Below are 16,552 nucleotides of genomic sequence, written 5' to 3' on the forward strand. Positions count from 1 at the left end.
GTGACAGGTTTCCCTGCTGCCACAGTCCCTGGGCCACAGAGCACTAAGGCTGGCCACCTGCTGGCTGGGAAGGCCCCCAAATGGCTTCTCTTCCTTCCTGCCTCCGCGCCACCCACCAGAATGACCTCACCTGTAGGGAGGGTGGCCCCAGGGCCCTGCCAGCTCTGTCCCTGCCAGCCAGGAAGGTCCTGGGGTCCCTCCCCAGCCTGCCCCAAGCACAGAGAGCACACCCGAGAGGCAGGTAAACGCTCCTGTTTTCTTCGTCCTCAGCAGCCCAAAGCTCTGGACACTGGAAGGGAGGCAGGGCCAGGAGGTAGTTTCATCTTTCCTGGAACTTCGTTAAAGGGCCTTGGGCAGTGAAGGGAGCCACAGCCATTTCCTGTGTGCTTATAGTACGCCAGATGTCTGGCCACGCGCTGCCCACGGGATCAGATTGAACTCAGCAGCCCCGCCTGGTAGCGCTGGCTGGCCTCCCATTTCCCAGATGGAGCTGTAGAGGCCTTCCCAAACGTCACTCAGCTAGGAGATAGCCAAGTTCGAATCGTGGTGCATCCGTCCCTGTCCGGGGCTTGTTTCTCACCTGCCTTGCCCCCTTTTGACTCGGATGGCTCTTGAGTTTGGCATCAAAGGGCAGAACCTGGGTCCCGGGGGAGGGAGGTATGGGGAGACGTGAAGGACGGGTATCACGGCGCTGCCCGGCCTCCTCAGGGCTGCTCAGGCCAGCTTTCCCCTTGTGGGTTCTGTTGCCCTATCTGGGGCCTTGGGCAGGGGGCGTAACCTCTGCAGGTGACGCTTGGGTCTCCCTGTGGGAAGAACTGGCAAGATGCTGTGTACTGACTGTAAGAAGCAAAGGAAGGCCGGGCGCCGTGGCTCATGCCTGTAATCTCAGCTCTTTGGGAGGCCAAGGTGGGTGGATCCCTTGAGATCAGGAGTTTGAGACCAGCCCAGCCAACATGGTAAAACCCTGTCTTCACTAAAAACACAAATTTAGCCATGTGTGGTGGCAGGCGGCTGTAATCCCAGCTACTCAGGAGGCTAAGGCAGGAGAATTGCTTGAACCCGAGGGATGGAGGTTGCAGTGAGCTGAGATCACACCACTGCACTCCAGCATTCCACAGTGAAACAACTCCCTCTGAAAAAAAAAAAAGCAAATGAGCGCCCCCGCCTCCCCATGCCTGGCATGCTGAGTAGGGCTGGGGGCTGAAGAATGTATCTTGGGGGCAGAGAGACCCGGGTTCAATCCCTGCCTCACCAGTTACTTGAGGCTTTCAGCAGGCTACCCCTCAGCTTGGCTGAACTTGGCTGTAAAATGGGCATGATGGCACTTCCCTCACACAGCTGCTGGGAGGTGACCTCAGTGGAGGGGTCTGGGAGCTCCTGGTCAACCAGCAGCCGTTGTTTTCCACCTCCTCCTTCCTTTGAGGGTCACCCTGCAGCTGGAGGGCCACCTGGGCACATCATGGCACACAGGTGCTGCTAGTGCAGAAGCAGCTCTGGTCCTGCTGCCAGCCAGGATGTAGCACTGGCCAGCGTCACTGCCGACTACAGGCAGGGCTCTCAGACCGCGGGACCTCCAGGGGGCCAGGCAGGGGGGCTGCAAAAGCACGGAGCTGGAGCCTTTCCTCTTGACCACTCGTGCCTCTGTCCCACCAACCCTCAAATGCTTCAGACCTGGGGATGGGGCTCATGAGTACAAGGGCCCCGAAACCACTGCCCATTCACTGCTGCAACGGGGCTGAGCCAGAAGGAGGCCATGCCCGGCCCAGAGGGACACACCCTTTAGCCACGCCCGCCCTGTTCTTTCATTTTGTTTTGTTTGGCTCTGAGACAGGGTGTTGTACTGTCACTGAGGCTGGAGTGCAGTGGTGCAATCTCAGCTCACTGCAGCCTCTGCCTCCTGGGTTCAAGGGATTCTCCCACCTCAGCCTCCCCGGTGGCTGGGATTACAGGCATGTACAACCATGCCCATTTATTTTTATTTTTATTTTTTTGAGACAGAGTGTTAACCTCAGCCTCCCAAGTAGCTGGGATTACAAGTACATGCCACCATGCTCAGCTGATTTTTTTTTTTTTTTTTTTTTGAGATGGAATTTTGCTCTTGTTGCCCAGGCTGGAGTGCAGTGGCACCATCTTGGCTCACTGCAGCCTCTGCCTCCCAGGTACAAGTGATTCTCCTGCCTCAGCCTCCCGAGTAGCTGGGATTATAGGCGCCTGCCACCACGCCTGGCTAATTTTTGTATTTTTAGTAGAGTTGGGGTTTTGCCGTGGTAGCCAGGCTGGTCTCAAACTCCTGACCTCAGGTGATCCACCCACCTCGGCCTCCCAAAGTGCTGGCATGACAGGCCACTGTGCCTGGCCCTGATTTTTGTATTTTTAGTAGAGATGGGGTCACCATGTTGGTCAGGCTGATCTTGAATGCCTGATTTCAGGTGATCCCACCACCTCAGTCTCCCACAGTGCCAGGATTATAGGCGTGAGCCACCGTGCCTGGCCAAAGCCGGCCCTGTCTAGAAGTCAGCCACAGCTGCTGGGTTCTCAGTGTGGCCTGGGCGGGCTCCCAGCCCCGTCGCCCCTGGCCACGGAAGGGCACTGTCTTGCTGATGAGCTTACATCTGGTGTCAAGACCCATAACTGCCCTCAGGCAGAGGGCCCAGAAAGCCACTGTGGCCCCACACAGCTCACAGGGCCTTTTGGACTCAAACACCTTCCCACTGGGAATGCTGCTCAGCTGAGAATCCCAAGTCCAGATGGCAGGCATGCAGGGAACCGGCACGGGCTCCTCAGAGGCCGCTCTCCCCATGACTCTGCTCTCCGGCAATCAGTTGATGAGTCAGGAGCGCAGAACACCCAGGGGTCAACCGCAGCCCTCCCGCTTCCCTGCTCTGTGGCTGGGGCAAGCGCCTTAGCCTCTCTGAGCCTCTGCTCCCTACCTAGGAGGCAGAACCCAACCCTAGACATGCTTGTTGGAAAGTTGACCATGAACTAGGCCAGGTGCGGTGGCTCGCACCTAGAATCTCAGCACTTTTTGGGAGGCTAAGGCAGAAGGATTGCTTGAGCCCAGGAGTGCAAGACCAGCCTGGGCATGATAGTGAGACTCCTGTCTCTGAAAAAAAAAAAAAATTGTGTGTGTTTGTATGTGTGTATTGACAGAGTCTTGCTATGCGGCCCAGGCTGGAGTGCAGTGGCATAATCTTGGCTCACTGCACTCTCTGCCTCCTGGGTTCAAGAGATTCCCCTTCCTCAGCCTCCTGAGTAGCTGGGATTACAGGCATGCACTACCATGCCCTGCTAAACTTTGTATTTTTAGTAGAGACGGGGTTTCACCATATTGGCCAGACTGGTCTTGAGCTCCTGGCCTCAAGTGATCCTCCCGCCTCTGTCTCCCAAACTTTGGCTTGGGATTTGGCTGGAATTACAGGTGTGAGCCACCGCACCCAGCCTCATCTCACTGGATCTTTATAGCAATTTGGTGAATTGGGTATTTTCTTTATTCCCAGGTGACAGATAGGCAAACTGAGGCCCAGAAGAGATTAGTAATATGTCATGAGTTAAGAGACAGTGATAGGGTTCATGTGGGTGAGGATCTGACACCAGGCAGATGAGGGCTTTTCAGCTACCACGACTTGAGTTTTAAAAGGTGAAGTAGCCGGGCGCGGTGGCTCAAGCCTGTAATCCCAGCACTTTGGGAGGCCGAGGCGGGTGGATCACGAGGTCGAGAGATCGAGACCATCCTGGTCAACATGGTGAAACCCCGTCTCTACTAAAAGTGCAAAAAATTAGCTGGGCATGGTGGCACGTGCCTGTAATCCCAGCTACTCAGGAGGCTGAGGCAGGAGAATTGCCTGAGCCCAGGAGGCGGAGGTTGCGGTGAGCCGAGATCGCGCCATTGCACTCCAGCCTGGGTAACAAGGGCGAAACTCCCTGTCAAAAAAAAAAAAAAAAAAAAAAAGGTGAAGTAAGGCCTGGCGCAGTGGCTCACGCCTGTCATCCCAGCACTTTGGGAGGGCCAGGTGGGCAGATCACCTGAGGTCAGGAATTTGAGACTAGCCTGACCAACAGGGAGAAACCCCTTCTCTAGTAAAAATACAAAATTAGCCGGGCGTGGTGTCGGGTGTCTGTAATCCCAGCTACTAGGGAGGCTGAGGCAGGAGAATCGCTTGAGCCCAGGAATTAGAGGTTGCAGTGAGTGAAGATTGCACCATTGCACTCCGCCTGGGCAACAAGAACAAAACTCCTCAAAAAAAAAAAAAAACAACCATGAGGTAACGAGGGGAAAGTGTCCAGCCCTGGGCCTGGCTTATAGGAGCCTTCAGGAAGTGTCCACTTGGGTTTCTCAGCTAAGGAGATGGAGGGAAGGGAGGGGGCAGCCCCTGGCATCTGAGAGTGACCCAGTGAGAACCGTACCATTTGTCTTGGTGAGGGTACAGAGCTACCACATGGCTCCGAGTTCCCCCGCAGGTTGAGGAAATGGTTGTGGGGGTCCCTGGGTACCAGGGACTGGAAGGTGGGCATCCCAGCTCGGCGTGAGTGTGGGCGCGGATGGGGCTCCAGCCCTGGTCTACAGCTGGTACCCCTGCAGTGACGGGTTGGCTATTTCTGGCCACCAGCCTGGGGATTTAATTAAGTTAGTGATGAACCCAAGCACATCTCCAGGGAGCCCAGAGCTGTCTCTGCTTTCTCTGCCTGTAGATTAATTCCTGTTTTTCCTTCTTTTGTTTTGTTTTGTTTTTTTTCTCTCCCCCTCCCTTTCTTCCCAAGGAATAAAAAAAAAAAAAAGCCTTATTTATTATCATTTTCCCCACCGTTGGCATGGCAACGCAGGCGTATACTGAGCTCCAGGCAGCCCCGCCACCATCCCAGCCGCCACAGGCCCCTCCGCAAGCCCAGCCCCAACCACCACCACCACCACCCCCAGCGGCGCCCCAGCCCCCTCAGCCGCCCACCACTGCCACCACCCCTCAGCCCCAGTATGTCACCGAGCTGCAGAGCCCCCAGCCCCAGGCACAGCCACCGGGCAGCCAGAAGCAGTATGTGACGGAGCTCCCGGCTGTGCCCGCACCCTCGCAGCCGGCCGGCGTGCCCACCCCGTCGCCCGCGCCCCAGCAGTACATCGTGGTCACTGTCTCCGGTAAGTGCCGAGCACTCGTGTGTCCAAAAACTCCTCTCAGAGTTGTTCAGCTAGCCCAGGCCCCTGGGTGTGAAGACACAGGGCTGCCTTGCCCCCCAGGGTTTCTGGGTGGGACATCGGGCATCACTAGGGCAGGGGTGCTCACGCCATGCAAGGAGGCCTCTGGCCTTCCCACCAGAGCAGCTTTTAGAGTTTCTGTTTTGCTTTCGTTTTGCTTTTTGAGACAGGGTCTCACTCTGTTGCCCAGGCGGGAGTGCAGTGGCTCAATCACAGCTCACTGCAGCCTCCACCTTCCAGGCTCAAGCAATCCTCTCACCTCAGCCTCCCAAGTAGCTAAAATCACAAGTGCGCACCCCTATACCTGGATAAGTTTTTAAATTTTTTGTGGTGATGGGGTCTTCCCATGTTGCTCAGGCAGGTCTCAAACTCCTGGCCTCAAATGATCCTCCCACCTCTGTCTCCCAAGTTGTTGGGAGTATAGGCATGCAGCCAGCCCAGCTAATTGTTTTTTTTTTAAGTAGAGTTTTGCTCTTGTTGCCCAGGCTGGAGTGCAATGGCACCATCTCGGCTCACCGCAACCTCCGCCTCCCAGCTGCAAGCAATTCTTCTGCCTCAGCCTCCTGAGTAGCTGGGATGACAGGCATGTACCACCGTGCCCAGCTAATTTTGTATTTTTAATGGAGACGGGTTTCTCCATGTTTGGTCAGGTTAATCTTGAACTCCTAATCTCAGGTGATCCGCACACCTTAGCCTTCCAAAGTGCTGGGATTACAGGCGTGAGGCACCACGCCCAGTGTTTGTATTTTTATTAGAGATCGGGTCTCCCTGTGTTGCCCCTAGGCTGGTTTCGAACTCCTGGGCTCAAGCAATCTTCCTGCCACTGCCTCCCAAAGTTCTGGGAATATAGGCCTGAGCCACCATGCTCAGCCTCTTAGAGCTCTTTTGATTTCTCTTTGCATGTAAGATGTCGCTGGAAGCATGGTTCAGGCAGTGCAATCAAAGTGCGCGCACAGCTGTGGGAGGCTGAGGGCAAGCTCCTGGCCTGGCCTGGCTACACGCCAGTCTTTTGGCCTCCCGCTTCAGTTTCCTCATTTGTGATGGGATCTTCATACTCTTCGCTCTCAGGGGACACACGTGAGGGTCTCATAGCCAGGCTGGCCTCAAGTGGCCACTTCAGGGAGGTCAGCTGGGGGCCTGACCTCCCTTCCTAGAGGAGCCACCCTGTTGTTTTGGGGAGGATCCAGGAACCGGCCCTTTTTTTTTTAATTTTTGCTTTTCTTTCTAACAACATAGGCTAAGGTGGGGCTGGGCGCGGTGGCTCACGCCTTTCATCCTATTACTTTGGGAGGCCAAGGCAGGCGGATCACGAGGTCAGGAGATCAGACCATCCTGGCTAACACGGTGAAAAATACAAAAATTTAGCTGGGCATGGTGGTGGGCACCTGTAGTCCCAGCTACTCAGGAGGCTGAGGCAGGCAAGTCTCATGAACCCAGGAGGTGGAGATTGCAGTGAGCCGAGTTTGCAGCACTTCACTCTAGCCTGGGCGAAAAAGTGAGATTCCATCTCCAAAAAAAAAAAAAAAAGACATAGGCCAAGGCATGCAATACCTGTGTTGAGAGCAGGTCATCTTGGACAGGCCTGTTGCCCTGTGAGCATTTCCCACAGGAAACATAGTGACAATGTTCTGGCTTGTTTGGGGTCTGCCTGAGGTCTGGATTTCTGTCTCGCCTGACTCAGGGCTTTGATGGGAATGGCAGTACAGCCTGGACATCAGGCTAGATTCCTGCGTGTTTTGGTTTAGAGATGTGGTCTTCTGTGCTGTCCGGACTGGCCTGGAATTCTTGGGCTCAAGCGATTCTCCTGCCTCAGCCTCCCGGGTAGCTGGGACTACAGGTGCGTGCCACTGTGCCCAGTTAGTGTGTTTTTAACGTGCTCTGTGGAGGATGGAGGCCTTAGTGGGAGCCTGGATCAAAGTTGGCTCTGGTCTTCTCAGAGTGGAAAAGGGGAAGGGGAGAGACCATCAAGGCATCCTGAGGGGCTGTGGAAAGGGGAGGTCCAGATGGGGTTGGGGATAATCAGTACATAAAGAGTCATCAGGCTGGACGCGGTGGCTCACGCCTGTAATCCCAGCACTTTGGGAGGCCAAGGCGGGTGGATCATGAGGTCAGGAGATCAAGACCATCCTGGCTAACACTGTGAAACCCCATCTCTACTAAAAATACAAAAAATTGCCGGGCGTGGTGGCTCAAGCCTGTAATCCCAGCACTTTGGGAGGCCGAGGCGGGTGGATCACGAGGTCGAGAGATCGAGACCATCCTGGTCAACATGGTGAAACCCCGTCTCTACTAAAAATACAAAAAACTAGCTGGGCGTGGTGGCGCGTGCCTGTAATCCCAGCTACTTAGGAGGCTGAGGCAGGAGAATTGCCTGAGCCCAGGAGGCGGAGGTTGCGGTGAGCCGAGATCACGCCATTGCACTCCAGCCTGGGCAACAAGAGTGAAACTCTGTCTCAAAAAAAAAAAAAAAAAAAAAAAAAAAAATTAGCCAGGCATGGTGGCGCGTGCCTTAGTCCCAGCTACTCGGGAGGCTGAGGCAGGAGAATCACTTGAATCCAGGAGGCGGAGGTTGCAGTGAGCCAAGTGCACCGCTGCATTCCAGCCTGGGCAACAGAGCGAGACTCGGTCTGAAAAAAAGAAAAAATGTAGCAATTGGCTGGGCGCAATGGCTCACACCTATAATCCCAGCACTTTGGGAGGCCTAGGCGGGTGGATCACTTGAGGTCAGGAGTTCGAGACTAGCCTGACCAGCATGGTGAACCCCTGTCTCTACTAAAAGTATAAAAATTAGCTGGGCATGGTGGCAGAACCCTGTAGGAGGCTGAGGCATAAGAATCACTTGAACCAGGGAGGCAGAGGTTGCAGTGAGCTGAGATCGTGCCACTGTACTCCAGCCTGGGTGACAGAGTAAGAATCCATCAAAAAAAAAAAAAAAAAAGAAAAAGAAAAATGTAGCAATTGGCTCCGTCGTGGAACACAGCAGTTGGGGCTGGGGCCCTGGGCAGTGTCCCAGAGGCTTCTTGCAGTGTCTGCATGGGAGGTCCGGGGTCCCCGGGAGAGGTTTGGGGTGGGGACATGCAGCGACTCAGGGCAGTGACTCTTTACTGTGTGGCGGGAGTGAGGGTGTCTGCAAGAGCGCCACACTTAGTGCCTCCCCGTCTGTGTAGACACAGCCCTGCCCTGGTTGAGGTCGGGCTGCAGACATGGGCAGGGTCTTCCGGCCACACACCTTTGGTGGGTTCTCAGTGCTGCTCAGAAATCCTGCAACATTTCCTTAACAGTGAACTTCATGCTCCAGCAAACCTGTTCTCCCTCTGCCCTGCCTTCACCTCCATCACCTCTACCTCATACTATGCCCCTGACCCTGCAGACAATCTTTCTGGGGATAGAGTACCATCAGGCCACCACGAGGACCCCTTCTCCCGCCCAGCTTCTGGGGTCCGTCTGCATACACCACCTCTGCCTTCTCGCTGGATGAATCGGCATTGCCCATGTCGCAGGCCACCCCATCCAGGACACGCTTCTGCCATTGCTCCTTCTAGTTCCTTCTGCATCACTTAATCCCCTCTTGCAGATCTTCCCACCCATTCATCAAGGCGGAACAGCACCCATTTTGTTTTTTTAAATGTATTTATTTTTTGAGACAGGGTCTTGCTCTGTTGCCCAGGCTAGAGTGCAATGGTGCAGTCGTGGCTCACTGTAGCCTCCAACTCCTGGGCTCTGTGATCCACCCACCATAGCCTCCCAAGTAGCTGGGACTATAGTCATGTGCCACCACACCCGGCTAATCTTTTCATTTTTTTTGTAGAGACAGAGTCTTGCTGTGTTGCCCAGGCTGGTCTTGAACTCCTGACCTCAAATAATCCTCCCACTTTGGCCTCCCAAAGTGCCGGAATTATAAGTGTGAGCCACCTCGCCCAGCTAAGCCCCCATTTTATCCAGGATCCTCCAGCTCCTGGACCCCCTGCAGCTGGCCCCCTTTCTCCCAAAGATCCCCTCCTGTGAGCCCACACTGCCCTGGTCTCCACCCGCCCCCCTGCAGCCCGTCTGTGGTCCCCTCTGCTGCCTCCTCCTCATCTCCCTGACTGTCAGCAAAGGACTCAGGCCTGGAAAGCCCTCTTGGCTCCCCTAGCTCCCCCTTCATGATGGCCTCATTCTGTGTCACACCTCTCAATGTCCACATTGAGGTCTCCAGCCTGGGCTGCAACCCTGGACCCCAGGACCCCACATCCAACCACTCTTTACTCATCCACCCAGTATTGAACTCACCTCAGGCCAGCACAGCCAATCTGAATTCTGTATTTTTCCCTCTTCAGATCTTCCTTCAAGACTTCCTCATCCTCCCAGCCCAGGGTCAGTCTTGTTTCTGTCCTGCTGCTCCTTGAGTAAGACCTCTTGGCTCCGCCTCCTAAACTATTCCAGAACTACCCGCCTCTTGCACCTCTATGACCCCAAGCCTGGTCCAGCCTCTGCCCTCACAGTCTGACCCCTCCCAGCAGCCAGACGGAGCTGGCTCACAGCTGTCCATTAGGTACCATCACATCCTAGCTCAACCCTAAGGGCTCCAAGGCAGGTGGTCCCAGGGGCACTCTTTGAGAAACCCTGGCCTAGGCTTTCTCAGCTGTGGGAGAGCAGGCTCCTTCCCCTCCCCTGATGCCTGACAAAAAAGGGCTTTAAAAGCTACACACACACACACACACACACACACACTATATATACATATATATATGTAGGAGTCATGTATACACACATCCATGTATGTAAATTAGCTGGGCGTGGTAGCAGGCGCCTGTAATCCCAGTTACTTGGGAGGCTGAGGCAAGAGATTTGAAAAAATGCTCCATGCACCCTGTGCCCCTTCTAGTAAATACCAAGCCACTTCAACTCTGGCCTGCCAGCCCCCTGGCCTCATGTCCCTGGTCCAGCCCCCTGGCCTTCCTATAGCTCCACACACCCAGCAGGCTCAGTCCTGCCTCCTGATCTTTGCACTCTCAGTGCCCTGCCAGGAACACTCCCCCTCAGGTTTCCCTCAGCTGCCCTTGTCTCCCTTGTCTCCCTCAGGTCTCTGCTCAGCTGCCACCTCCCTGACTCCCTCCCTCTACCCCCACTGCTCACCCTCTGTCGTCTTGTTTACAACCTCCGCCTCCTGGGTTCAAGTGATTATCTCCTGCCTCAGCCCCCCGAGTAGCTGGATTATAGGCGCATGCCATTGTGCCACGCTAACTTTTGTATTTTTTTGGTAGAGATGGCATTTTGCCATGTTGGCCAGGCTGGTCTTGAACTTCTGACCTCAAGTGATCTGCCTGCCGTGGCCTCCCAAAGTGCTAGGATTATAGGCGTGAGCACCGCACCCGGCTGGTCTTCTTAACACTTATCGCCACTTAAAGTTATGATAATGGGATGGTGGTGGTGCCCACCTGCAGGCAGGGCTCTGTCACTGCTCAGTCTTTGTGGAATGACTGGTGAGCACCAGCCTGATCCAGAACAGCCTATAGGAGGAGAACCTAGCAAGCCATCGTGTCCGGTCAGCTTATCCATGGCTGATAGTTTGCAGGAGGCCTTGCATGTAACCAGTGGACGGCTCCCCTTGGCCCCCAGAGTGTCTGACGGGTCCTGATCCACGTCCTGGGTGTGGGTCTTACCTGCTTCAGGGTCCGGGCTCCCTAGATCCAGGGTCTGGAGTGGGCACACAGCTCTAGGCTCCACAACTCCCCAAGTCCTTCCACTCTTGGCCTTGGCTTCTCCTGCTCTTCCTGGCACTTCCCCAGGGATGCCCTGGTGTTGCAGAGTTAAGAGCAAGTCCCAGCACTTTGGGAGGCTGAGGCGGGCAGATCACCTGAGGTCAGGAGTTCAAGACCAGCTTGGCCAACATGGTGAAACCTCATCTCTATTTTATAAAAATATAAAAATTAGCTGGGCATGACGGTGGGCACCTATAATTCCAGCTACTTGGGAGGCTGAGGCAGCAGAATCACTTGCACCCCATAGGTAGAATTTGCAGTCAGCTGAGATTATACCCAAACTCAAGCCTGGGCAATAGATCAAGACTATCTCAAAAAAGAAGCGAAGATCAAGGCAAACTCTTTGGGTCTGACAGAGCCAGGCTGGACCCTAAGTAGCTGTGAGGCATGGGGAGGTGGCCTCTGTCTCCCCTATTTTGGTAGTGTTCCCAGGAGGGCACTCTGTACCCATGAGGGCAGGTTACAGCAACCCTGCTGTCCACAGAACTCTCTGGGGCTTACTTTGGTCAGGCGGTGGCTTAGTTGCCTTTCACAGTGGTCCCAGGGAATTTGATTTCTTTGCTACTCCACATTATGGCAGGTGCCAGCCTGTCCCCAGAAGGGTCACTGGGCAGCGCTTCCTGGATTTGTTCTGAGGAAGAGGAGGTTGGCTTGTGCCCTGCCAGTCATCCCCTCTCCCCACCCCCCACCACAGTAACTCCTCAGCCTTCCTCCCTGACCCTCTGCCAGATTAGGGTGCCTCATCTCAGGGTAGCTGAGGCCACATGAGCACCAGGGAAGCAGGAGTAACTGACACCGGTGAAAGCTGCCACAAGGCACCTGGGACTTCTCCCAAGCCAGGAGCAATCGGAGCTGACCAGGGACCCAGCGAATGGGCAGGGAAGAGGGAGGGAGGGGCCTGGACCCAGACGTGGAGCCCGGGGCTGGACACTAGCCGAGAGCAACACCAGACACAGCTCACCCAGCTTGGTCCCCGCCTGCCCTCCCCAAAGGTGACTTTGGGGGTGGTAGGAAGGAAGCTCAAGTTTCTCTGGTCAGGAATAATACTAGATCCATAAATCCCGTCCTCAGAGGCCACCAGACTCTCCCAGAGCCCAAGGCGGAAGGAGAGTATTGTGGGATCTGGCAGCCACTCCCGGGAAGGTGAAACTGACCCAGCCTGCAGGGAATAGGGCCCGGCCCAAAGGAGGGGCTGAGTTCAGCCCTTCCCCCCTTTCTCAATTGGGGTTCTGGGGGGTCCAAGAAGACTTTGTGTCCAGATGGGGAAGTGGAGGGTATTTGTCAGCATTCCCAAACACAGATGGGGAACTGAGGTTGGAGCCGACAAGGGACACAGGACACTGGGGGCAGCTGAGGCCCCTCCAGGAGCCCCCGACTGACGTCATCCCAGGGAGCCCAGGGGCAGGAGGCAGAGTGTCAGATGGCTCCGTCTATCCTTGGGGAAAGGAGCCAGGCCCCCCGGTGGACGCCAGGGGCCCAACTTCTGCCGGGCTCAGAGCCCAGCCTCTCCGGCCTTCCCTTGGCTCCCCAGGTAGTTCATTGAAGGCTTGAGTAGGTCTGGATGGGAAAGTGCGGGGCCTGGGGAGAAGGGGGTGGCTCACTTGTCAGGCATTCCACTGCTCAGAGACGTTAATGTGTCACATTCAGAGGCAGGAAATCAGCTGCCGTTTCCTGAGACACCGGGGGCCTCCCTGGCCTCCTGCACATGCCCAGAGCACGATCCTGGCAGATAGATGCATACGCTCGCTCGCAGACCCAGTGCCACCCCCCACTTCCCCTCCTGGCTTCCCCTCCCTGAAACACAGCAAGGGCCAGACCCAGGGGTGGAGGGGCCCGGCCCCGGCCGCAGGCAGACAGGGACACCTGCACGGGAAGCCCTCATCCACACGAGTCACTCATGCTCACCTGCTCAGCCTCGTGACGCATCCCCTGGTGCCCTCCTGGGCTGGCAGGCATGGGGTCCCAGCCTTGAGGGCTACCCCAGAGGCAGGAGACATGCCAGGCTGTTTCCCGGAGACAGCCACCTGGTCTCAGCAGCTCCCCAGGCTTCCTTCTGCTGTGGGTCCTGCGCAGGGACCAGCCCCTGAGCCCTGGAGGTGGTGAGGGCCAAACCTCCACTCCCTGCCCACTTTGAGCCTCCTGGATGAGGCACCATCCATCCCTTAGGCTGGGCTTGAGTCCTTGTGCCCCACTATCCAGGTGTGCAGGGCCGGTCATGTGACTTGGGGCTGTCTCGGGTTTCTCCCAGAAGGGCCTTCTCAGTGAGGCCTCCTCCCTTATGGCCCAGGGAAGCCTAAAGCAGATGCCAGGGAAGAGTCCAGCAAAACATAGGGATTGGGGCCTGTGGAACTGGCACAGGGGCAGCTGGTCAGGCAGGCCTGGGATTGACCAAATGCCCCATAGCCCACATGCGGCCAGCCACACGGAGGCCTCCTCCGACGCCTCCTCCTGCATCTGGCAGCCTATGACCCAGCACACACTCGTGTGCTCTGCCCTTGACTTGGCCTTTGCATCTGCCCTGGTCAGGCCCCTCTCCTTCCTGTGCCCTGCCTGCATACCCGAGACCCAGTCTGGATGCCCCAGACCTTGAGAGGACCCAGTAGACCCCCAGCTTACTTTCCTTCCTGTGCCCATGTGCCCAAGTCCACACATGACTGCCCTTCGGGTTCAGCATGGGCAGGACCAGTGACTCCAGGTTCCATGTGTGGGATGAGGTTCAGAGGGGCCGGAGGGGAGCCTGTGTAGTGGCCTGCATGGTGGACGGTGCATTTGACCTTGGACAGTCACTTTCTTGCTTCTGGTCTCTGTTGCCTTGTCTGAAAATGGGTAATAAAAGCTCATACTGTCAGCCAGGTGCAGTGGCTCACGCTTGTAATCCCAGCACTTTGAGAGGCCTAGGTGGGTGGATCACTTGAAGCCAGGAGTTCAAGAGCAGCCTGGCTGACATGGCAAAACCCTGGCTCTACTAAAACCACAAAACTTAGCCCGGCATGGTGGTGTGTGCCTGTAGTCCCAGCTATTCGGGAGACTGAGGCAGGAGAAACGCTTGAACCGGGAGGCAGAGGTTTCAGTGAGCCGAGATTGCACCACTGTACTGTAGCCTGGGCGACAGAGCAAGACCCTGTCTCGAAAAAAAAAAAAAAAAGGGAAAGCTCTTACCGTCAGCCAGACGCAGTGGCTCACACCTATAATCGCAGCACTTTGGGAGATGGAGGCAGGTGGATTGCTTGAGTCTAGGAGTTCAAGACCAGCCTGGGCAATATAGCAGGACTCCCATCTCTACTAAAAATACAAAAATCAGCCAGGCATGGTGGTACGTGCCTGAAGTCCCAGCGGCTCGGGCAGCTGAGGCAGGAGAATTGCTTGAACCCCAGGAGATACACTCCAGCCTGGGTAACAGTGAGAACCTGTCTCAAAAAAAAAAAAGCTCTACAGCCGGGCGCGGTGGCTCAAGCCTGTAATCCCAGCACTTTGGGAGGCTGAGGCGGGTGGATCACGAGGTCAAGAGATCGAGACCATCCTGGTCAATACGGTGAAACCCCGTCTCTACTAAAAATACAAAAAATTAGCTGGGTATGGTGGTGCATGCCTGTAATCCCAGCTACTCAGGAGGCTGAGACAGGAGAATTGCCTGAGCCCAGGAGGCGGAGGTTGCAGTGAGCCGAGATCGCGCCATTGCACTCCAGCCTGGGTAATAAGAGTGAAACTCTGTCTCAAAAAAAAAAAAAAAAAAAAAAAAAGCTCTTACTGTCTCTGGCTGTCCAGGGAGAGCCTAGCACAACACCTGGTGTGCCAGAAGCAACACTAGTGTCTGCAGTGATAACTCCTTGCCCATGGCCCTTCAATCCTGCCGCCAGGGGGCGAGGGGGGTTGGATAAACTCCTCTAAATTTCCAAGAGAGGTGGGCCTGGGACCTTGGCTCCTTGGTGGTGGAGGAAGGACATGTAAATGTTCACCCCCAGCCTCTGGAGCTGCTAGGGGTAGACTGGGCCACATGGAGGGCACAGGATGGATGGTGTCCCAGCTGGGGTGAGGGTCTTCTAGCCAGCGCCTCTTAGGGACACTCCCCTGTACCCCCAGCACGCCTGCTAATCACTCAGCAAGATGTGCATGAAATTTGACCTGTGCCTGTCCGATAGTGTCTCTGGGTACCAACCTCCCTCCTCACCCTGCAGCGCTGCCCCAGCCCCTCGAAGGTCCCGCTCTGCTGGGGAGGGGAGTGTTTATCCCAACAGGGCAGGCAGGCTCTCTGCCTCCACCAGGGGGGATTAGCTCCCCAAGGTTGCGGGTATAAAGCCGCCTGCATGCTCTGCTCTTCTGTAGAGGCAGGCAAGGAGCAAACAGGGCCAGGCAGGCCCCCCCCTGGATGGACGGGGGGCAGGTGGGGTGGGGGGACGAGCAGCATGTTCTATGATTGTCTCTTCTCAGCTGCCTGCCAGCGTGAGTACCCGCCTCCCCAACTCCTAGCCCCTGTGGTCCCACCCCACTGAGGACAGGGGGGCAGGGAGGGAGGACTTGGCTACAGGCTCTCAAGACCTTCCAGGGAGCACTCCTCTCAGCAGCTTCCACTCCCGGGAAGCCTGGGGTCACCCCAGGGAAGGTGGCCCCAGCATCTCGGTTCTTCCAGCATTGCCAGGACCGTGGAGTGGACAGTCAGTTCCCTGCCTGTCCACAAGTCCTGTCTGCTGGGAAGGGTCCAGTCTTCTGGATCTTGAGCGTCATAGCTCTTCAGTCACCCTCTCTGGTCTGGCTTCAGGATGAGGAAAGCTGATGGGGGCTGCTTCCAGGTATTAAGGATCCTGGGTCCTGCGGGGCCCTGCCACGTGGGCCCCTGATGGGTGCAGTCAGTGCCAGCTAGGGGTGAGCAGGATTCCTGGAGGGGCCTGACCTTGCTGGGGGCTGGCTTCAGACTGCATCTTCCTCTCCAGGTGGGCTCAGGCTTAGGCTAGGGGCGGGGACAGCAGGAAGAGCTGACCTGGTGGCCCCTCCCTACAGAAGGTGCCATGCGGGCCAGTGAGACGGTGTCGGAGGCCAGCCCTGGCTCCACTGCCAGCCAGACCGGCGTCCCTACTCAGGTGGTTCAGCAGGTGCAGGGCACCCAGCAGGTAGGATGTGGCCCTCCCAGGGGGCAGGGGAGGGCCGATGAGGGTGGCAGTGCAGACTGCGGCCTTGGGGGCCTGGCCTCCCCTCCCTGCTTCCTGCCGGAGCCATCTGCTCACCTGTTCTTATCAAGATGTGTGCGGCAGCCACCCTCCACTCACCGCTCCAGGCCTCCCGCGGGAAGCAGTGGCTCAGCTCCTCCTGCCTTGTCCCCACAGCGACTGCTGGTCCAGGCGAGCGTGCAGGCCAAGCCAGGCCATGTGTCACCCCTCCAGCTGACCAACATCCAAGTGCCCCAGCAGGTAAGGCCACTGCACCTGGCCCCACCCTGGAAGGCTTCCTCAGGGTGGAGGACCAGCCCCTATCGCAAGCCTGGATCTGTCCTTACCAGGATCGAGGGAAGAGGCCCCATCCAGGGGCTGCCCTACCTCTTGGCTCTGGGCAGTCACCTCCCCAGGGTGAGACTAACAGGTAGGGGCCATCTCAGCAGAGAGAACAGGTGTAGCCGGGAAGGTGGTTTTCGGGT

The 16,552-nt window shown here is 56.5% G+C and overlaps 1 protein-coding gene across 2 annotated transcripts in view; it reads left to right on the forward strand.

Annotated features, from left to right (window-relative positions):
- RFX1 (regulatory factor X1) overlaps positions 1 to 16,552 on the forward strand; it is a 47,654-nt gene that overhangs the window by 8,489 nt on the left and 22,613 nt on the right. For both annotated transcript variants that reach the window (XM_039466067.2, XM_003941705.4), the window contains exons 2-4: positions 4,759 to 5,128; positions 15,922 to 16,031; positions 16,245 to 16,328. In XM_039466067.2, the coding sequence (XP_039322001.2) occupies positions 4,810 to 5,128; positions 15,922 to 16,031; positions 16,245 to 16,328 (513 nt within the window). In that variant the 5' untranslated portion in view covers positions 4,759 to 4,809. The remainder of the gene's footprint in view (positions 1 to 4,758; positions 5,129 to 15,921; positions 16,032 to 16,244; positions 16,329 to 16,552) is intronic.

This window comes from Saimiri boliviensis, chromosome 14 (assembly GCF_048565385.1).
Source record: "Saimiri boliviensis isolate mSaiBol1 chromosome 14, mSaiBol1.pri, whole genome shotgun sequence".
Classification (NCBI taxonomy): domain Eukaryota; kingdom Metazoa; phylum Chordata; class Mammalia; order Primates; family Cebidae; genus Saimiri; species Saimiri boliviensis.